Genomic DNA, 23962 nt, shown 5'->3' on the forward strand with positions numbered 1-23962 from the left:
TTAGTCCAACACCTGATACAGTGTTAAGTCTTCATTCCCTTAACCAATCTCTTTCATTCTAGTTAACCAATCATTTACAATAAACAGTGTATTACTAATTGAAGCATTTAAGTTTCACGACATCACTGTCTTATAAACATTTTACTGGACAGCTGCGTACAGTTGGTGTAAATATACAAAGTCTGTCTAGACCGAGATACGTTCAAATATCAGAACAGAGGGTTTATGATAACATTGACTCAATTGCTTTTTAGAGAAGTGACAATTTTATCACAAAAAAATAGTAATATTTAACATGTGTATTTTAAAATCTGGGGTAAGATAATTTTCTTCAGAAAAGGTATGATTAAAAAGCAGTGGTAATAAATGTGAGTATATAAGCCAAAATAAGTTAGAGTCAGCCAGATCTAAATTTTACTGTTTGCAGTTTAAACAAAAAGTACAAGCGATTAATATGCATCTCTTTAATGGGAAACTGATATGGATATAAATAAAAGATTATTTATAAATAAAGATGATTCTTATTAAGATCTATAAAACAGTAAGAAATAGATTTAGAAGCAATTTAGCTTCTAAATTTGGTGAGCCAATCTTCCACTGCCAGTTTATCTTCAAAGTCCATCCTTATCCTTCTCTATTAGGAGTTATTAGTTCAGATTGGATCTTTTCAGAGAATTCAGTTGGGACCCCACTCACTGACTCAGCAAAACTATGGAAGAAAATAAAGTCACACAGAGCAAAAATAAGCAGATATATTTTAATTTTAGGCTTTGTTATGATAGCTGAATGTTTAAAAAGGTGTTAAGTAGTGGTAATCGATATAGCATAAAAATCGGAAACATGAAACCCCAAATTTTCACTTCTCTTTGTCATTACCAACAATTCAAGAATTTTGTATTTATCATACTAGCTTTATTAATACAAATCAAACAGCAAAATGTTTTTAAAAATTAAGAAATATTCTTTCAATCCTAAACTGCAACATGGCCTTCAAACAAATTTCTTTGCCTTTTCTGCCAAAATATCAATTATCTAACCTTATGCCCCATGTCTTGTGACAGCTCAACACCAATTCTCCTGCATTTTTTAAGCTGAATACTTTTCCATCAAGTTGTAATCACATACCAGCTGTTTCCCTTGCTGTAGCATAGAAAGCAAATGCACAATGCAGGGTGCCATCTACTGAAACATGAATGCACACAGACTAACTAGTAAAAGAACAAGCAGGAGATATAATGGAGAAAAAAGTAACAAGCATTAGAACTGATGCACTTCACAGCTCCACAGGAATTCTACTTGTAATAAATGAAATTGTTTAATTTGTTTCATTTAGTAGTAACTATAACTGAGACTATGATGTGAAATAAGGCACAATGTAGAACATAAGTGAGTTTATAATTAAAGCGGATTGTCAGAGATGCCTAGTTTTTCCCCACTACTAAAATATGCCACAGCTTGACTACTGCCTCCTTTGTATGCTGATGTAAGTCTGTAACCTATACAGCACTTATAAAGCCAAAAGGTATCCATCAAGGTGTTGGATTTTTTTTAAATAAGTATCTCAAGGCAAAAAGAAATTAAACAAATGTTTGCAAATTATATAGATATTTACACCAGTCAGTATTTTCACAGGCTTTTGCTTATTGTAACAATGATATATTTTTCATTTGCCTTCAGGCATTAATTTTTTTTTTTTTTTAAATAAAAGCACCATTCTCTGATAGAACCTGAATAAATGGGAGGGTAGTAGTGGACTGGGGGGCTGCAAGCTTTAAAAACATCGAAGTGTTTGATTAAAATCATACATATGCAGAGGCCATTTAAAAAATGTATTAGGCTGCATATTCATTGCCAGATTAGAAACCAAACCCTACAGATCTGCGTACTGTATAACTGAGAATGTAACAGAGTATTAGACGAAAGACAGTTCACTTATTTTCATATATAAAAATATGCAATGCAATTATTTACTTATGAAAAGCATTCTTTTAAAGATGAGTATGATATACACAAACTTTTTAATTTAAAAAATGCCATTTGTCTCCCAGTATGAAATTTAACAAAGAATCCTATTGTAACACTGGTGCTGAGTAAAAAGCTTTGAGTAAGGGACTAAGAAAGTGACACATACTAGCTATGGATTAGGCTGACATGTATTTTTTAAAAATGTTCCCTAAATTTTAAGGTACTTTATAATAGAGCCGTACTATAGAAGATGAGTATCTTCTATAATTTCATGTCATTTATTATAGGACTTGGATTTTTTTTTTTAAGTCTTAACTTTAACCAGTCATTAGTTTAAAAGGAATATCTGATAACCTAAAAAAGCTGCATATCTGTGCATGTATGGTAAAATATGTGTTCATGCATAATATATTTTTTAATGCAAAACAGTTACCTGCTGTGGTCCTCGGATAGCTTTTCCCGGGGAATCAAGTGAAGGAAAAGGTGCATCGGATGGGTCCTGAAGTGGTAATGTATTTACATATAATGCGTTATGGTTTCCAGGTGGCAAACACGTAGCTCTATCCAGAGTTGTCCTGATACAAGTGTTTACAAGATTGGAGGGTTTTGTTTTGTCAGTTGTTTTAAGGTTTTGTATAGCTGATGCTATGGGGTCAATTCCCTGAATTTCAAATAAAGTTTCTTCTGTTTTAACAAAGTTTCCCGGGTTGTCTCTGAACTCCATATTAAATTTATCCTGGCACACTGCCTCAGATGTGGCAGGACCAAGGATGTTGGGTCTTTCTGGAGTGCTATGTAAGAAAGTAGAGTCATTGTCCATAGGTGGAAACTTGACATTGAATTTGGAAAGTGATTCGAAAGAGGTATCTTCCTCATCTCGGGCCAGTCCTCTCGGTGTGACAGATGTGATGCATGGTGCACCTCTATTTATATCATCTTTAGCCTGAGGCTTAAACAGCTCTTCTTGTTTATCTGTTGTATCCGTACACTGTACAGGAAGAGAGCACTGTGTTTCTGCAGGGAAAAGAACACAAAAGGAAAATGGTTGCATTCCAATCATTCTTAAAAATGATGAATATTATTTTTACAATTCCTTCTTATAGCAACTGAAGACAACTGGTACTTTTTACCTTTGCTACCACCTTCCACGGAATATTAGCAGTCTCCAGTGGGTGAACTGGAACGTAGCTTATTAGTTGCAGTGAAACTACTTTGTCTTTTCCTAGGTCTTTTGCTGTAAGCTTTGCATCTTGTTCACAGTTACACTGCTCTATGCTTAAAAAACATTTGCTTGTAGTGTATACATTTAAACATTTTGTCAGTAATGGAAGCTACAACTGTGAGCTTGCTTAGACAAATAAGTTGTTAAAAAGAAAATTCCTTACTAGGCATATATAACACTATACAGGTTAAGAATCGACATGAATTCGGCCATTTATTAGCCCTAATATCACTGTGTCACAAAATATATCAGCAATCAGTCTAGCCCTTAGGTATTCTCAATAATTCATGTGAGGGAGTGGTAGTGGTGGGGGTTGGAGAGAAAGAAGACAGTAAAGGCAAAAGAAGGATGAAATTTTGGGATGCATGTTCAGAAAACTGTATATGAATATATAATTCTCCCATTTATACACACACACACACACACACACACACACACACACACACACACACACATATATATAAAAGGCCTATGAAGATAGCAGGTGGATATCAGGTAGATACCATGGCCCCTGCAGCTCATTTATCTGGAAGCTGCTCATCCAACAAATTCAGCTCCAGAACAAATTCAGCTCTCTAGGACACAGGCAAAAGCTAGAAAGTAAGTAAACAGAGCTTCTGAGGAGTCAGAATTAGAGCCAAAAGGCCCACAGATATATGTATTTTGCTCTTACTCTCATTTTAGATTTATTCTAACAAGCTTGATGATATTTCCCTTAGCTCAGAGCTGGTTAGAAGCAGCAAATTAAAAGGTAGGGATAGGAGTTGCTGAAGACAGATATAGATATCAACAAGAGCTGAAAGCATGAGAGGAGACGAGAAAAACAAAATAGCAGATATAAGAACTCACAAAACACTACAGTCTGGTGTAGGGCCAATAAGGGCTACATTTCTCAATGCAAAAACACAATGATCAAAGCATTCTCTGTGCTGATAATCCTGAGACATTAGAAAACACTAAATTATGCTCCACAATCTTACCTAAGAAGACAGTAGGTTGGAGATTGGTAATGTGTGATTTTCATTAAGCGGACAGAAGGTAGAGATTAAAAAAGAAATCAGCACTTTAAAAAGGTAGTCATCAGAGAAGTTTTATCTTCACAAAAGGAGACTTGCCCAAGGATGCCGATTTAAGCAGACGGGGTACACAGAACACCTTGTGTAGTGTCTGTCAAAGTTAGTAGGCACTTAACAAACATCAGTTCCTTTCCTTCTGGTCCTTGCAGTCTCATGACACCTTCCTATCTTTTGCCACAGCACATTCCAACACAAGGTATTTTCTGTTTGGACACAACTGCAGTATATTGCAACCAAATCCTCAAGTTTACCTTCTTACATATCTACTGCCTCTCTTTAGTACACACCACCTTATCTTGTTGGATTATTACAATAGCCTTTGAACTGCTTCTCTGCCCTTTAAACTTAGCTCATAGCCAATCCATTCTCTACATTGCTCCCTATTTCCTTTCTAAAGCACAAATCTGATCATGTTACCTTCCTCATAGAACATTTTCATGGCTCTCCAAAGCCTCATCCCTCAGAAAAGTCATATAAAACTCTTCATGACTGGTCCCTGGTCACCTGTCCATACTCTCATCTTTCCCAACTGTTGCACTTCTTATTCCAGCTATAATGGACTTTGCACAGTTCTCCAAAACAGCCAGGCTCTCCTGTCTTTGGGCCTTTGCACAAGCTGTGCAGGCTGCCTGAAATGTCCTCTCCAAGTACTCTTTACCAAAGTCTTACTTGTCCTTCATTCCTTAATGTAGACTTAATTTCTCTGGATAGTTCTCTCTAGCTCCCCAAGACCGGGTTAGGCATGACTCGCAGGTGTCCCGAGGCTTACACATGTTGCACTGTATTTGTTCTTTCTTCCACTGAAGTACATTTTTTAAGGTCTTAAACCATGCTTTGTTTCCCACTTAACCCCAGTACCCTGCCCAGTGCCTGACACATAGTATGCCCTCAATAAATGTATTCTGAATGCATTTGTATTCTGTTCCCAAGACAGCCCAGTGTAATAATCCACATTCACTAGATAATCTGTCTGTGACTAGAAGTAGTACAGTAACAAAGACCGAGCTCAATTGTCTGGTAGGATTTCTTTGTCCTTGCAGGTTTCTCAAAGTCCTTTAACTCTCAAGTAGTCGTTTTTCCTGATAGTAGACTTAACAGTAGCAGGAATTCTAGGCAACGGTACTTTCTTTGCAGATTACATTTGCTAACTGTAGGTAACAAATCAGGAAAATCAACTGCTGAGGTAACTACATTTTACAACACCTGAGGAGGAAATGCTTATCAAAATGATCTTCACAAGGAGAACAGGGAGAACGATGAAGAATCTGCTGCTGCTGCTAATGACAACTATTAACATCAATAGCACTTCTGTGTCATGCACTACTATAATCATTTTATGTGTCTTAATTCATTTCATACTCAAAATAATCATGTGGTAGGCATTAGATTATCCCCACTTTACATGCGAAGAAACTGAGACATGGAGCAGTTACTTCCAAGGCTACACACCTAATGAATGAGTGGTACATCTGGCATTGGAACCCAGGCAACCTAATCTAGATCCTGTGCTCTCAACCATTATGTTAAATCAAACATACTGTATGCTGTACATATACACACATACACACAGAAGACACAGAAGACAAACATACTGTATGTGTGTGTATATGTATGTACACACATGTACACACACACACACACACACATACACACACACACACACACACACACACACAGAGAAGAGTCCCTGAAATGATTTTCTTTTCCAATAGATGACCTATCTCCCTTGTGAACAAAACCTGGGAAACTCAAAACACCTATAATAAAGCAGATATTTTCTTTTTTATAGCTAGCAGGCATACCTCAGCCACATTAAAATAATTTTTGGAATTAATCTGTTCAAGCGATGTTACTATAAAAAAAAAAAGGATTTGGGGTGCCTGGGTGACTCAATCAATTGAGCGTCCAACTTCAGCCCAGGTCATGATCCTGTGCTTCGTGGGTTTGAGCCCTGCATCAGGCTCTGTGCGGACAGTTCAGAGCCTGGAGCCTGCTTCAGATTCTGTGTCTCCCTGTCTCTCTGCCCCTCCCCCAACCCTGTCTCCCAAAAATAAATAAACATTAAAAAAAAAAAAAAGATTTAAATGAGGTGCATAAAAGCACTTGTGATCCTGACACTATACTGAGAAACATGATCAGGTGGAGCAAATTGCCTTTCTATTTTGTTTATTTTCAGAACACTTCTTTTTGCAAGGACACAAAAAACACAATGAGAAACATTTTTAGGTTTCTAAATTTTAAGTACAGGCTGTCCATTTAGATTACTTCTTAGTCTAATTACCTTGTATATGACAAAAGAAAAAGATCTGATGGTTGTTTGTAAGTTGTGATCCTATATTCTACTCTCTTCATCTTCCCTGAAATAGGACTCTCCTTTATGGACCAAATAGCACTTTTTATGAAGCCACATTTGCTTAAACATACATTTTATCTTTATCCCTTCTCAAGGCTACTGTCATAAGTGGATGAGAAGAAAAAAGAAAAAGGAAATGTACAATTCTACTAACTCAGCAATTTTTCATGAATTATATGTTTATCTAAAGGTAAAAGTCAATTTTAACAAAAAAAATAACATGGGGACAATACTGCTAAATACGCTCTTTCCAGATGTATTATGCAAACCACATTTAAAATATTTTCCTTATATTTTTATTCAATGTAATGTTCATCCTTAAAAGGCCTGAATAGGCATCTTTTCCCAAAACATTTTTCTTTCTTTCCCTTTTTGATCTACTACTACCAGAATAATATTTAATATTTTGAGTTTTGTCTAGACCCAGCAAAACTTCACTGCAGTCTATGGCACAACAGATCTAAAACATTTCAAGAATATGCTGTACTTATTATTTGTGACACATTTACTATAAAACATAAGAATAACATTAGGAAGCGGTTTTAGTGGGGAAGAAAATGAAGCTAAACACTCAGTGTCCTAGTTGACAGATACATACTCAGATTTAGACCTGCACAATTTAAAAATGGTCAAAGTATTAAGCCACTGATAATGGGGTAGGTTCTCTGTATAACGATGAATATATCACCATTACAATGTTTTGATAAGATGCTGATGTTAAAAAAAATCATGTTTATGAGTTCTATGTACTACATCTCTTTAGCTAGTAGATTTTAAATAAAAATAATTCTTTTACTTCAGAGGTACTTAGTGTCTTTAGCCTACACAAAAGATCAATTTCTCATGAAAATGATAAAAATTCAGGTGAAAGAATTAGCATTCTTTCTGGGTAGCTGGAGGGGGAAAAGGGGAAGAAATAAATTATGTCTGTCTACAAAGACTGTTTTGTTTCTCCACCATATTGTGTACCTTTTCTGAAGATAAAACAGGAGTAGTACGCAAAAAGTGAATTTACACTATAAAATGATTTTTAAATAGTCTAGATAGAAGAGATGGAAGAGATGGAAAGTGATCTTTAATTAAAGGGGCATTAGCACTGCCGCAACATCTTTCAGAGTGAAAACTGTAAATCACATCTCTAGGGAACCATATGCAGAATATCTCAAATCACAAGGGTAAAGGAGAATTTACCATTTTAAATGATCAGTTTACCTTCCTTTTGTTATGGAAGTGCTTGGTAGCCAGATTCAATCTCTGGTGTTTTGCTATTCATATGGAACGGCTGAAGCAAACCCTGGTGTGGGGTTTTAGGAAAGGGTACAGGCTTTAAAAAACACACGGCAACACATGTGTAAAAACAGATGTTCCTTTTAAGTTATATTTTATACTAAATTTGTACTTTGTATCTCCAACAGGCTAGCCTCACGAAATGTGAAATGTTTATTTCTTGAACCAAATTATAAAAATCCATAGTGTCCAACGAACTTTCAAGCAGAAGTTAAAAACAAACCTGATGTTCTAATTTTACTTAGCTTATATATGGTAGTGCAGCTTCAAGGCTGCTTACTAATACATGAATTAATGTTTAATTAACCCCCCCCAAATAGCAACTGAAAACTTTGAGACATATTTCCTATATTTATTTTGTACCCTTTGCAAGGTGGGACTTCTCATTAAGATGATTAGTAATTACATCACTCAAGTCACTCTACATAACCCCACACACAATAAAGAGAGAAAAAGCCAATCATTAGATAATGTAATACAGTACAGAACTTTAACAGCACTTACCCATTATAAGTGGTAGGAGGCGCAAATTGCAGATCCTTAGCACTTAACAAGCATTTAGAAATATTTTTACGATCAAAAAGAAATACATTTAAATCAATCAAGTTAATAGTACTGTGTGTTAAATCAAACCTTACCAGTTGCAGTGGCTGGTACATTAAGTTTGCTTAAGTGGTCTTTTTGTGCTTTTGCTAGCATGCATATTCTGTGAAATTCTTCTTTTAGATCCTGGAAAGTCTTCTCTATATAAGCCCTAGAAATGAATATTTTAAAATATGAAGCTTTATCTTTAAATATTTTCTATTGTCATTAAATTTACATAGCACCATTTTATGTACCACAAAATAATTACTGAAAGGTTAAAGTTAAAAAATTATTTTAAAATCCTAGAAAATGTCCCAGAGAACTACTCTAATGTTTGGAGAGCCAGGCACAAAGGCACAAAGTAAGCAGTAAGTTAAAAGTTCTAATACATAGATGTAGCACAGACTAGCATATCTACTTATTTATAAATCACACTTTTGCTGGCTGTCTCATTCTCACATTAGAAATTTCAATACATGGATTTTTGTTCTCAGTAAACATCTTAAATAGAAGAAAATGAAATGTTCCTCATTTTGATAATGTTTACGTTAAGATCTGTCCATATAACATAATATGGCCATAATACTTGGTCTATTGAAATATTAATACCTTTCATGGAATAAAGGAATGCCAAGACTCCTTGGTGAAGTTTCTTTTCTAGGAGAAGAAACCTCTTGTCTTCTTACCTTAAAGATACAAAATAATCACCAATTTAAATTGCTTCTAAACTCAAATGAGAATAGGTTAACAGAAAATACAATGGAAAATTCACCTCCGTCATTGAAACATATATGTAGGTAGCTTACAGATACATATCTTTCTTTTCTTTAAATAAGAATCATCAGGGAAAAAGGAAAACTGAGGCAGAAAAATAGGATGGAGACAAGAAGTATTTCAGGCAACTTCTGTAATTACTATTTCCAGTACTGACAATTTAAGAAGCACCTGATATGACCAGAAACCAGGAAAAAAAAATCTGTGTATGTATGTGTATTTACTTCTTTTCCATTATTGGTCTATAGGTTTAAATTAATGTCTTTGTATTTTGTTATAGATTCTTTGCTGAGGAATGCAGCTATGTAGACAGGAAGAAAGAAAACCAGGCTACAGCACCTTAGCATTTAACAAGCATTTTACAGATAGTGCAATGATGTATTTAAGCTACTTTCTGAAGCTAAGTTCTTGCCTTTCACTCCCACCCTGTGGCTTATTCTGGTATTACATTCATTCTGACATTTAAAAGTCAACATTAAAAAACATGTAATACATCCACTGTATGGTTTAGATTTTTAAAAAATCTTTAATCATACCTAGAAAACTCTGTGTATGTTCTAAAGTCACAAATTGACAAATACAAAGATTTGAAGAAGTCTTAATATTATACAATCATAAATTATAATTCTACCAAACCTGCATAGGTCTTGTTTAAGTTAAAATGAAACCAGTGGTCATTTATATTTAGTGACTTTTTAAGATTTAAGGTCATTGTAGCCATTATTAAAGTGGATGATTTTACTTCATTGTTTCTTGTCATCTGAGTATAACTCTTTTAATCTTGCTTTTCGAAAAGTTCCTTCAGTTTCTTAGGAGTCTCATTTGTTCTTTAAGAAAAAGACTTGATTCCAGTTTGTTTTTTTAAATTAGTATCTTCTCCAATTTATTTCAGTTTATTGCTCTACTTCTCCAGCTTTTTCTAAATACCAGTGTTGGCTTAACATTTCTAAAATAGAGTATTCCTTTAATTAGTAAAATGAAATCTCAGCAACCCAAACAATTTGTGATTTTATATATTATGTTGTCAGACTGAGGTAACAAAAAGATCATTTGCTGCTGCATACTTTTTGTCTGGCAAACACTTAGGCCAGGTCTTCTTCTGGATGAAAAGTGTTTTACTGAGCTTACAAAGCAGTCACATCAGAAGACATTTTCACATTCACAGTTTGTTTTTAAAAGCAGTAGACAAGGTTTTTCTTTAGTGTTATGTGCAATTAAAAAACACTCAGTGGATTTTAGTGTGTACTAGGAAGAGAGGCGACATTTTAAAGATAGCCAATCATTCAGGATGCTATAAGTAGGAAAGCAAACTTTTAAAAGATACTATATTAAGGGGTGCCTGGCTGGCTCAGTCAGTAGAGCATGTAGACTCTTGATCGTGGGGATCATGAGTTCAAGCCCCATGTTGGGTGTAGAGTTTACTTAAAAAAATAAAATAAAATAAAGATATTATATTAAATCTGTATCAACAAAATCAGAGAAGAGGTAATATTAAGAGAATAGAAACACTTGGCAATTTAATGTTAAACAAATCATAATATGTGATTAAATAAAATGACTAATCTTCTTTTAAAATTTACTAGAAATCCTGAATATGAAACAAAATTATTTTATCACAAGCCAGAAAGAACCAAAAAGAAGCACAGTTGACCCTTGAACTATGGGGTTAGAAGTGCCAACCCCCATGTATAAAACCCATGTATAACTTCTGACTCCCCCAAAACTTAATTACTAATAGCCTACTATTGACCAGAAGCCTTACAATAACATAAATAGTTAACACATATTTTGTATGTTATATATATTACATACTGTATTCTTACAATACAGTTAGCTAGAGAAAAGAAAATGTTATTACAAGAATCACGAAGAAGAGAAAATTACATTTACAGTAGTGTACTGTGTTTATGGGGAAAAATCCACATATAAGTGGACCCAATCAGTTCAAACTTGTGTTGTTCAAGGATTAACTGTACTCTAATTTTAAACCTAAAAATGAAGATATTTACATAAAGTAGTGAAGACTATTCCAGTACCAAAGTACTGATTTTGGAATCAGTACTTGGAATGATTGCTTCTTATGTTAAAAAGAAACCTTAAAAATTGAGGGGGTGGGGGTGGAGATGAGAAGAAGGTGAAGGAAAAGACAGGAAAAGAATGATAAACTTGTGTATGGTTTGGTAAATAACCTGTGACAACCTACTTGTTTGTCGTTTAGATTTGATAACTGGTGTGGGTGAATTAATTTATCCAGAAAAGACTCCTCAGGTGTATTGGTAGGGGGTAAAGGGAGGACTCTCTTATTAAGAAATTTCCACAAAGTATGTAAATTTAAGGTCTTCAGCTTCTTTGGGATTAGGAATACAGCCCTGCTTACTGTTATCTTTGTTACTATTATTGAAGAAAAATACTACGATTGTACTATGCAATACACTGCATCTTCTATCATTCACACCAAATACATCTCTTGATATAGTTCAAATGAAAATTTTAGGTTTCCAGCATCCTAAGAAAAAATTTTAAAAGGGGCCTTTTAACATGTTAGCTCTGCAAACAAACAACAAAATTGGCAAACAGTTCTCCGACACTGTGAAGCAGGGTTTTATCTAGAATGGGTGTAGCATGTCAATGCTATTTTCCATTGTAGCTATCTGACACAACTTTCTGAAAACAATCATTTATACCTCAAAGGATGTAGAATTAGTGTAGTCAATGGCAGCTCCAACATTTCTCCCAGAAACTCAAGACTTGCTTTTCAATGCCAAGTTAATTTACTTAATAAAGACTATGCAGTTTGTTGAACATCCCAGAGAGTAAATAAACATTAAAGGAGGTAACTTGTAGCTTTCTTTCTATTCTCAAATATTATCCAGGCGGACCCTGCACTGCAGGAAGCTGAAGTTACTGCGACTTCAAATAAGAAAGCAAGGGAACTTTGAACATTATATTTTAGGAGATTTTAAACGTTAAATCATTCAACAAATGAGTTTATTTTGAGGTACTAAAACTTAAAATACTTAACATTATAAACTGTTCCAAGTACTAGTTTGGAAATGCCGAAGTTGTGGAATGAATACTGAAATAAGAGCTTTACACGTCGTACTTTTCATTTACACTTCCACTATGGCGCTGGAGAAGTCATTCAACTAAATCATTACGATAAACCCATTTGAAACAGTTGAAAGATGTTGTGAAATGATTCCTTAAATTGCCTCTTATGTGAATTGGGAGAATTTTGTTTTAGTGTAAATCAATTTAAGTTTCTCATAGATGGGTATCATATTAAAAATATATGCTCCAGGGCCAGCTGAATATGCAATGATACTTAAGAAGGAAAAAGAAAAAGTGGCTAATATTTTTGTTAGTCGAAAACCAGGTTTATTCTTAATGCACAGATAATGGAAAACATTTTTGTGTTGGTCTGGGATCTGGCACATATCAGCATCTTAAAGAAAGAAATGTATGCTTTCCCTAATTCTTGCCTTTATAAAATATTTAGCACAAAAGTGAAAGTATTTTATTCCTTTTATAAACTGATTTGAAAAATAAAGAAATGACTCACAATAACCAAAATATGGATCTAACCTAAGTGTGTAAATGGATGAATGCTAAAGAAAATGTAGTGTGTGTGTGTGTGTGTGTATGTGTGTGTACATATATATATATATATATATATACACATATATATATATATATATAGTACAGTTGAGTCTTGAACCATATCAGTTTGAACTGTGCAGGCCCACTTCTATGCAGATTTTTTCAACAAATACAGGGCAGTACTGTAAATGTATTTTCCTTACGATTTTCTTAATATTTTCTTTTGTCTAGCTTATTTTATTATAAGAATACAATATATAATACATATGCAAAATATGTGTTAGTCAACTGATAACAGTAAGGCTTCTGGTCAATAGTAGGCTATTAGTAGCTATGATTTGGGGAAGCCAAAAGTTAGATGTGGATTTTCAACTATGTGGGGAGTCAGTGTCCCTAACTATATATCTATATATATCTATATCTATATCTATATCCACACACATACATAATGAATAGATCAACCTTAAAAAAGGAAGGAAATCAGGTCATTTGAGAAAACATGGATGAATCTGGAGGACATCACGCTGCATGACATAAGGCAGGCACAGAAAGACAAATTTGCACGATCTCACTTATATATGGAATCTAAAGAAGCCAAAAATCATTGAAGTGGGGAGTAGAATGGTGGTTGCCAGGGTTTCGGGGTGGGGGAAATGGGGGGGATGTTGGTCAAAGAGTAGAAAGTTTCAGTTATGCAGGATAAATTCTGAAGATCTAATATATAGCATGATGATTATAGTTAATACTATTACATTGTACACTTGAAACTTGCTAATAAAATCTTATATGTATTCATCACGATGGAAAAAAAGATAACCAAGTAAAATGATGGATATGTTGGCTTGACTATGGTAATCATTTCATAATGTATATATGTATCAAAGCACCATATATACTAAAAACATATACAATGAAAATTTTTTAAATGTTTACTTATTTTTGAGAGAGAGAGACACAGAGAGAGAGATAGAGTGTGAGCGAGGGAGGGGCAGAGAGAGAGGTAGACACAGAATCTGAACCAGGCTCTAGGCTCCAAGCTGTCAGCACAGAGTCCAATGTGGGCTCGGACCCATGAACCGTGAGATCATGACCTGAACTGAAATTGCATGCTTAAACTGACTGAGCCACCCAGGCGCCCCTATGCAATTTTTATTTGTCAATTATACCTCCATAAAGCTGGGGGGAAAATGCAATAAAATTTAGACTCAAAATCATTTTTTTTCCTTAAAAATTTTAAGCAACTGAAGTCAGCAGAATTAAATTGTTATGAAACTTTTAAAGATAATACTAAATTCATTAGTACAGTGTATACTTTGTCATACGGAATTTAAACTTTAAAAGGCTAATATTGAATAAAGGTGGTAAGTTTGCAATGATACATATTTGAACTACAGCAATGACTATCATTCTATTCCAGTGTTCCTATCAAAGATGTCCTCTAACATTTAGTTAAGATGCAGAAGGAATATTTATTTTTAGGTGGCTCAACCAACTGTATGTAGCCACTATTGGATTTTGTTTCTGGATGAGGCTTAATAGAATTATTCTTTTATTTTACTTTATTTTTTTAACTTAAAAATGTTTTATATATATATACATACACACACACACTTTTTTTTTTTTTTTTTTTTGAGAGGGAGAGACAGAGTGTGAGCAGGGGGGTGGCAAAGAGAGGGAGACACAAAATTTAAAGCAGGCTCCAAGCTCTCAGCACAGAGTCCCACGCTGGGCTCGAAATCACGAACTGTGAGATCATGACCTGAGCCGAAGTCGGATGCTTAACCTACTGAGCCACCCAGGTGCCCCAATAGAATTATGCTTTTAAAACAGAAAAGAGAACTACGCTCTTACTTGGAACAATATAATTCAAGAAATGAGCCAAGGTGAGATAGGATGGATTAGTAAAGGAAATATAAACTGTGGAATAGTTATAAATACTAGCTTGATAAAGTTTTCTACAGAAAAAGGAGAAATAAATGAGCAGCGTAAAAAGAAACTGAAAATAATTTACTTATCACTTAGGTTACTGAAAGTAAGAATGAAATGAAAGGAGAAACTAAGGTTGAGTATTTTCTTACCAGTTTTAGATATATTTAGACAAAGATATTATGGTAAAGTCAAGCACTGAATACGGTCTAAATAGGGAGAAAGTGAGAATAGGGCTAAGACAAAAGAGATTAAGGTGGAAACGTGAACAAAAAATTACAAAAAAAGAGATCTGATGAGAGTACAAAAGCATAGTAAAAGGTAAACAAAAAATACAAGAAAAGCGTATTTATGAGTATTTGCGGCCGTGTGAAATCTATGGTTCTCTCACCCTCATTAATATTATTGAAAATCTAGCAAAGCAAGAGGAACACAAATCCTGAGTCTAATCCGCTTGGCATGGCAGAGTATGCCAGGTAAACCCACTGCCAGTGCAGGAACAATTTCAAGGCAAAATGGGATCCATTCCAGAGTTCTGAAGGAAGCAGCAAGAAAATAAACAATATAAGCATGAAGTTAAATACCCCAATTACTTCCAAGATCTTTACAGGATTCTGGTTTAATATAAATACCCCCAAATCACTATCAGTTCTACAGTATTCTTTTAAAAAAGTTAAAATCCTTTACTAGTAGTAACACAACGACTATGGTTTCAATTCTATTATGTTAATTTGAAGCAGAGTGAGATTAATACTTTCCTATCATCTGCCTTTGGAGTCTTCACTGTGTATTAGGTTCCTTCTGCACACATCTTTCTGAATTTCTTGGAGAGCCCGACGCAGGGCTCGATCCCATGGTTTCAATTCTATTATGTTAATTTGAAGCAGAGTGAGATTAATACTTTCCTATCACCTGCCTTTGGAGTCTTCACTGTGTATTAGGTTCCTTCTGCACACATCTTTCTGAATTTCTTGGAGAGCCCGACGCAGGGCTCGATCCCACGAACCGTGAGATCTCGACCTGAGCTGAAATCAAGAGTCAGATGTTTAACTAACTGAGTCACCCAGGCACCCCTGAATTTATTTTCTTAATAGGAAGAAATACTGAATTGTGGGGATGCCTTTTTATGAAAAATAGAAAATGAATACCTTAAACGACCAATTAAAAAAAATAAGATAACCCATTCCCCTCACCCCTTCTCCAAACACTACATTTAAAACAAACTGATTTGGGAAAACCCTCTTCATTAGCCACAAATTTAATGTTACAGCATTGTCATGGTAAACAGAAAATACCTTCATGAAAGTAGCTGTTACTTAAGCAACTTGTATATATTAATTATTTAACTTAATCCACATAATCTTGTAAATTAGGTACTTTAATTTTAAAGTTTGCTGTAGCAAATAAGGCTTTGGAGAGGTAAATGATTTGCCTACAGTTCGGTACGTGGGGTAGCTGCAGTTGGAACCCTTATCACTGTATGATCTTAACTTCTACAGTTGAGAGAGGGCTTGGCTGCCAGAGAAGTTCAGTAGTGGGTATCTAGCATGGTGAGGTAGATATAGAATGGTGACATTTACACACTGTACCAATGCAAACTAATTTTAAGCTTCTAAAACTTGTCATACAACAAATACATTTTTCACTGAGTAGTGATAAGCCAAGTTTTGATGTTTAAATTTTGCCTGGGAAAAAACCTTTGGTATGGCTTTTTTGTGTGTGTGTGTGTGTGTGCTCAAGAATGTCCAAGTAGAAATTTACATTTAAAAATAACTCAGATAGATTTACCCAAGTTCTGTCAAACCAGTTCACTTGCTGACAGAAGTAATCTGGCAATAGTTTTTCTTAACCAAAACTTCACAGTTCAAATATTTCTCAAACTTACTATTAGAAGTTAGCCATTTGACAAAGAATGCCAATGAGGTATCTTCTTGTTAATTCTATCCTCTCAAAACCTGAACTCTCTTCCTGACTTCTCATCTCCCAGTAGAGGACTAGGCATAGTTTTAGTAGCTGATTTAAAACCCTTGCCTGATAATTTCACTATCTATATCTACTCAGAGTTGGTGTGTTCCCTTGAAACTGGGTCACGTTTTACTGACTCTCCACATGTTGAGTAATTTTGGACTGTACCCTGAACACTGAATACGTTGTGGAGACATTATGCTACATGGTGCCAAAAGTGGTGATGATTTTGTTTTTGCAGGCACTTGGTTAGGCTTAGATTCCAAACTGTCACTCCTTTCAAGAAGGGTAGTTCAGATTTCAGATCAGTCCTTTTTAAGCTTTAGCTGCAAACTGCTTTATTTGCTCAGCACATCCATGGGCTCTGGGAACAGCCAGAAACTTGAGCTGAATCTAAACACAGAGCTTATGGTTCTCCTTCCTTCTCTGGCTCTCTCCTCTTTGGGGCTCCTTCCCTCTCCCTGGTGGCTATGCTTCTTCTGAACTCATTCTCTTTCCTGATTCTTACAGCCTGAAGGATGGTGGGCTTTCTATTGGAATTTCAGCCACTGCAACTATGGCCATTCTCAGGACAAAACTATAGAAAACTGGGAATTTACTCTGAACTGATTACTTGCTCCACATTTTGACTCCTCTCTAAAATATGCAAAGTTCAGTGTCCAGTTTCTCAGGGAGTTGTTCTTGTATATGTTGCTAGAGTTAATACTGTTATTTGTAGAGGGATGGTTAAGTACTCATTCTTCTATAACAGAAGCTCCAACTAGCAAACTCAGGGTTTTTTTTTAATCCCTTCATTCTTCTGAGATTTACCATGGTTTTCCAGAGATGTCTTCATCACTAATCCAATGGCTTCTCTTAAAACTCTCATTTTGTTCACTGCTCATTTGACAGTATTTCACACTACTGACCATATCGTCCCTCTTGAAACATTTTTTGGCTACCAGTATAACATGCTATTTAGGTTTTCTACTTAAAGTTTGATATTTTCATTGGCTTCTCTTCCTAGGCCATAAATGTGGGCATTCTCTAAGGTTCAGACATGGGTACACTGTTCTTCTCTCATTATATACTTTTCTTATCATTCATTCTCATGTCAATTCTATTGAGTATTCATTTCCTACAGTCTGTATTTTCAGGCCTATCCTCTCTCTTGATAACCACTCTCATCTCTTTTGAGCCAATGGATTTTCACTTGTTCTGTTATCTACTGTAGACCGAGTTTTAAAACCTAACCTAATTACCTTTTCCTCAAATATAGTTCCTATTTCTAATCTTTATTCCCCCCCCCTTTTTTTTTTTAAATATAAGGCTGTTCTCCTTAGCATCAAAAATCTTAGGGCAAGATAAAATCTTAAAGAAAGTGAGGTAAGGCTTTCCTGACATAGCAAAATCCAAAACAAAACTGTAGGTCTGACAAAGAGCAATAAAATGCCAATATCTATTATCTTTCTTATGTCAAAAAAGAATAGACATTTATCAAAAAAGTAGGAAGGAGAGAGTTTTAGATTCAGCTTTAGAAAAAAAGTTATTACCACTTTGTCCTTAGGACAAGAGGTGAAGCAAGAGCTAGGGATAGGACTTGGGACTCCAAGGCTGCAGCATGGAAAAAGAGGAGGAGAGAATGTTTAAACAGCTACAGCAAGAAGGAAAGCAAGAGTTATCGTGGCTATTTGGCCATCCAGCATAAATTAATTTCAAATGACACTTCTGGGGAATATGGACAAGTCAGTGAGCAACATTATGTGGATGCAACGTATAGGGAAACACACTGTCCTTAATGTTAAATAGTGAAGAGCAATTAGGGATAGAAGAACTGAGTAAACCCATCCAATATGGCCGTTATGGAATTACTCAGAGGAAAACTGAGCTGGAATACAAAAATCACACCACTGCTGACAAAATGGGAGAGAGAAAATAAAAGACACCCATCTTTGATAGAAAAAAAAATTTTTCAGAGAAAACATCAGGTTTCATAACATAGCAAGTAAGCAGCAGAGTTCAGAGAGTATAACGTATTAGGTACAAATGAAAAATTGGGTGAGCCTTCCCTGCCTCTCCCCCACCAAATTCTAGAAATATCTTAAAGGGGACTACAAATCTGGCAAGAAGTTGTTAAAATACAATATTGGGGAAAATGCTAGCTAGAGATTCTGCGGTTAAATGAAGCGAAGTGGTTTTCTTACTGCTGATTTCAGATCCTATAATACATTCTTACGCCTTTAAAATTCATCAGAAAGAGTACACAGTATGCAGCACTTTACAGGTCTGGGGTTCTGTGGAACACTTCAGGAAATGTATCAGGTACCACACTATCTTTTAACAGATGAGAGTCAAAATTCAGTTTGCTCCAGACTTAATATATTAGGTATAGTAAGTAACTGGGAGCAGTTTACAGATATCATGACTTAATGTATAAAGATGTAGCTCTCTGGGCTCAGACCTAGTTTGCAGTGACATGGCTAAACATACCAAGGTCGGAATCACCGGTAAATATGGGACCCATTATGGTGCCTCCCTTGGGAAAATGGTGAAGAAGACTGAAATAAACCAGCATGCCAAATACACGTGCTCCTTCTGTGGCAAAACCAAGATGAAAAGATGAGCTGTGGGGATCTGGCACTGTGGTTCTTACATAAAAACGGTAGCTGGTGGTGTTTGGACCAACATCACTTCTGCCATTACAGGAAAGTCAGCCATCAAAAGACTAAGGAGTTGGAAGACCGGTAGAAGCTCCACCATTTGAAACATTGTTAGCCTATAATAAATGGGTAATTTATGTAACAGCAACAACAAAATAAAGTATAAAGATGTAAAACAATTAGTTATCTAATAAATGTGAAAATGATGAACAAGCAGTATGACTTCCATACATAAATAAGGGTTCCTGAGGGGATGTTAAGAGTATTCTTAAAGTATGACGTTTTTTCAATAGAAGGAAAAGTAAGTAACTTACTGAGAAAAAGGCAATATTTTTCTAACAGAAAATTATAATCTAGTAAAACAGTGGTTCTCAAAATAAGGTCTAGGATCCCTGGAAGTCCTGAGATTCTTTCAAGGGATCTACCTTTGGGAAAGAAATCTGCCTGGGCCCTGAGTATCCCTACATTTTTGCTGTGTATGCCAAGAATATAAGGCTCTGATTGTTCTTTACCTGGGATATTTCTGAGGACTGTGTTTGCAGAGGGCAAACATGAAAGCTAATGTCTCTCTTGGACAATAAGCATGCTACTTACTGCTTGCTGTAAAATGACCCATCTCCCAAGCTCAGTGTTCCTCACTTTTAATGCAACCCATTACATACGTAGACATCCATCTGGGTCTTACCACGTTACCCTTCCCTCTTCCCTGGAGGGACCAACACAAATAATAATGCTCTTGCTGCTTATGTGCTGTGTATAACAAAGATTTTTTTCTGATTCAAGAGCCTTGTGTCTTATTACAGCATCTCTGAAGCAGTAACTGGCTAACTTACTAGCTCGTGGGTAGCGTAAAATCAAATCCCTGACCCTGACATATATGGCGTCAACTATTATCACAGTACTATTAGATGTTATTTGTTTTTTTTACTCTTTTGATATTTATATTGATGATGCAAAAGCAATGGTGAGTAAAACTGCTAGTGCCTGAACATATCAAGGCCATGACACAAAACTGGAGTTACCGTTCTCTTTAATGCCACATACTCAGTAAAAAAAAAAAAAAAAAAAAAATCCTTGGGGTCCTGAAATGTCTCCTTGATGAGATAGTAAAAATTATTAATTTTATTAAATTTTGATCCCAAGTTAATAGCTTTTAAATACTGTGTGAGACAAAATAGGAAATACACACAAAGGACTTCTATCTCATACCAAACTACAAGGGTTGTCTTGGGGAAAAGCACTGGTTCAACTGTTTGAGAGTTGCAAGCTGAACTAGTCACTTTTTTAATGGAACACAATTTTCACTTGAAAGAATGACTGACATGCATGCTATGGTTATTCAGACATTCTCAAAAGCAAATGAAGTTAGCCTCTCACTTTATAGAAAACTGACAAGATTTGTTGTCCATGAAAAAAATTTTAGAAAGTGAAAATTAAAATCTTGGGAACTGTGTACCCCTTATAGTAAGCTTGACAATTGCCCAATACTTAAAAAGACTTTTATGATGAGATCAGTGATGATGTTAAATGTGATTTTTAAATATCATAAGTCAACATTTGCAAGATCTGCATAGCACAGTGAACCAGTATTTTTCAAATGACCGATTTATGATGCTACAAAATCATATAGGTAAAAGATAGATCTAAAGATAGACAAGATAGACCTCTGGCTTTTAATGCAGTAGAAAAGTTCATTGGTTTCAGCTTTTATATTGCAATTGACACTTAAACTACTACTTACTGAATTTTGGTATAGTATCAAAGGAGAACAGCCACAATTTCTAAAAAGGTTATTAAAATATTATTCTCTTTCCTAACTACGTATCTATATGAAACAAGGTTTTCTTCAGATAATTCAACCAAAAAAACCAAAACAATAAACACAACAAATCACACCAGGTCCAATGCAGAAGCATTTTATAATGTTGAAAAACAAATGTCTTCAAAACAGATTTTGAAATTAGGATGACAGATAATAATATGAGAGAAACTAGATTGTTTTGGGGGGCTAGTCCTAACCTACTGAGGCTGAGAGAATAGACTTTCATGCTTGGGTCAAGAGAAATCAAGGCTGAACAGAATATACTAACTCTTGGTTTGTGGCCTCTGGAGAAGAGTAGAGAAAAGAAAAATGGGAAATGCGAGGAAGAGCTTAATAGGGGGAAATGAGGGGAGAAAAACCATACCAGAAATAATCAAATCTGCTTAGAAGCCTGGGAAGAGAATTTAAGAAGTGATATGCCACTTCTCATTTTTTCTCCCCTTAAAAATTATTTCCAGTATTATAAAAACAAAAACTCTAAAATGATGTATTGAATTAAAAAAGAGACCCAGAGGGGCGCCTGGGTGGCGCAGTCGGTTAAGCGTCTGACTTCAGCCAGGTCACGATCTCGCGGTCCGTGAGTTCGAGCCCCGCGTCAGGCTCGGGGCTGATGGCTCGGAGCCTGGAGCCTGTTTCCGATTCTGTGTCTTGCTCTCTCTCTGCCCCTCCCCGTTCATGCTCTGTCTCTCTCTGTCCCAAAAATAAATAAAAAACGTTGAAAAAAAAAATTAAAAAAAAAAAAAAAAAAAAAAAAAAAGAGACCCAGAACAGGAAAGGGTTAGGATGGATTAATAACTCAGATTTGGAAACAATCAAAACTGCAACAGAAGTTTCAATATATTGAAATATTCAAAATATTGAAATGTTTTGGATATTAATATATATTTTTTTGTTTCTTAAAATCTGTGATACATTTATTATAACACTTTGGGAAAAAACTCTGAACTTTGATGAATGAGCTGACTCAAGAGGATTTTTCTGCCTTCTAATTATTTTTCTACCAGATAATCTATAAACAAAAGCCGGTCTCCAAAGAGGAGTAATACAGAAATGTAATACTTTGAAAGAAGGTATATTCAATCCAGTCTCTAGAAACAACTTAGGGGGACTAGGACATTTGCTGTGACTGAGAAGACAGGGTGCTCACACACATTTCTCCAATACTACATAAGCCTCAGCTTAGGCTGGCATGTGCCATTGTAGAGAGGGTACATCCCTATTTTTATCTAATAAAAGATGATAAAAAGAGAAGCTTGAGCATTAAAATATAGTCATTTTTTTAACAAAGTTGAGTAATGAACATTAAGTGAATTTATTTCAAGTTCCTCTCTTCGAAAAGGTAGTGTTTAGACAATGTAACCAAATTTGACTTTTCCCACAGAAATCACTTGATGGTTACATAGCTTGACTAATGGTCTAATTTCTAACTTTCATTCAAATGATGAAAAAATATTTATCATATACCTGTATATGACAGTCTATTTTTTTCCAAGAAATATGTATATTTTAAATCAGTTTGGTACATGATACAGATTGGTTTTACAGTTTTTAATGGACTAAAATAAACATTTCTAAATATAGCAGTGTCTGCTTATGTAACAAATATCTGTAAGGTAAAATAAGGTATTTGAATAGAACTACATCCACATGAGCAAATAAGAGAAGAAAAAGCTGAAAAGGTTCCTATATACCTTCTGGATTAAAAAAACACAAATTATTAATGGTTGAAGATAGTAAACTGCTAAAGGAAGGGGGAAACAGTATGCAAGTTCTATTGTAAGAGCTCTTCGTGCAAAACTTAACTGGTTTCATATTATGGTTTTGTTGTTAGAGCAGTATTCAAAATTATAGATGAGAGGCTTTATCAGCTACACTTTCACAAAAACTGCTATATGCATTGACAGAAACGTGTGGCAAGGTATTCATAATACGACAGTCTATTATAAAGCTTTTATAATGCTTATAAAACCAGGTACTTGGACAATATATGGCAAGTTGGCCAACAAACTTAGTTGAAAAGACCTGCAATAGAAAAAAGGAGAAGCTGGGGCACCTGGGTGGCTCAGTTGATTCAGCATCTGACTCCTGATCTCAGCTCAGGTCATGATCTCACGAGTTTGTGAGATCAAGCCTTGCATCTCTGCACTGACAGCATGGAGCCTGCTTGTGATTCTCTCCCTCTTTTGTCCCTCCCCCGCACTTGTGCAAGCTTGTGTGTGCACTCTCTCTCAAAATAAATAAACATTAAAAAAAAAAGGGAGAAACTATAGGGGACCTAAACTCAGAGATAGATCCTTAAGTGGGAGCTGCATCTGAAATCCATAGTATATGACAAATGAACACTGCAAGGATGGGGATATCATCTAAGACTTAGACTTGTGAGGCCAGTTTTATAAGTTACGAAAGTTCAGAAAGTAAAGCAGCATTAAAGTTCATACACTGTCTGTTGAAACTGTCATGCATAACAACTGGAGGAACACACCAATGCCTCTCAAGGACCATCTATAGAATAAGGTAACAAAATAGTAGGGGGCATTCTGTCTTCTGAAGCCATGATTATGTCATTTTAAAAAGGTTATAGTAGGGGCACCTACTATAGTCAGGTAAGTGTCTGACTCTTGATTTGGGCTCAGGTCACGATCTCACAGTTTGTGAATTTGAGCCCCGTGTTGGACTCTGCGCTGACAGCATGGGACCTGCTTGGGATTCTCTGTCTCCCTGTCTCTCTCTGTCCCTCCTCTCTTTGTG

The 23962-nt window shown here is 35.4% G+C and overlaps 1 protein-coding gene and 1 pseudogene across 6 annotated transcripts in view; one reads left to right on the forward strand and one right to left on the reverse strand.

Moving 5' to 3' along the window:
• TANK (TRAF family member associated NFKB activator) overlaps positions 1–23962 on the reverse strand; it is a 95094-nt gene that overhangs the window by 1553 nt on the left and 69579 nt on the right. For 5 of the 6 annotated variants that reach the window (XM_047083298.1, XM_047083301.1, XM_047083297.1 and 2 more), the window contains 3 exons: positions 9098–9174; positions 8542–8657; positions 2399–2979 (listed from right to left, as the gene is read on the reverse strand). In XM_047083298.1, the coding sequence (XP_046939254.1) occupies positions 2399–2979; positions 8542–8657; positions 9098–9174 (774 nt within the window). Of the gene's footprint in view, positions 1–2398; positions 2980–8541; positions 8658–9097; positions 9175–23962 lie in introns of those variants that run through there. The other variant, XM_047083302.1, reaches the window with a different exon arrangement.
• Positions 19209–19496, forward strand: LOC124515659 (60S ribosomal protein L37a-like; annotated as a pseudogene).

This window comes from Lynx rufus, unplaced genomic scaffold (assembly GCF_022079265.1).
Source record: "Lynx rufus isolate CCGP_SWC_20201006 ecotype Redwood Valley unplaced genomic scaffold, mLynRuf1.p SCAF_2, whole genome shotgun sequence".
NCBI classification, from domain to species: Eukaryota; Metazoa; Chordata; class Mammalia; order Carnivora; family Felidae; genus Lynx; species Lynx rufus.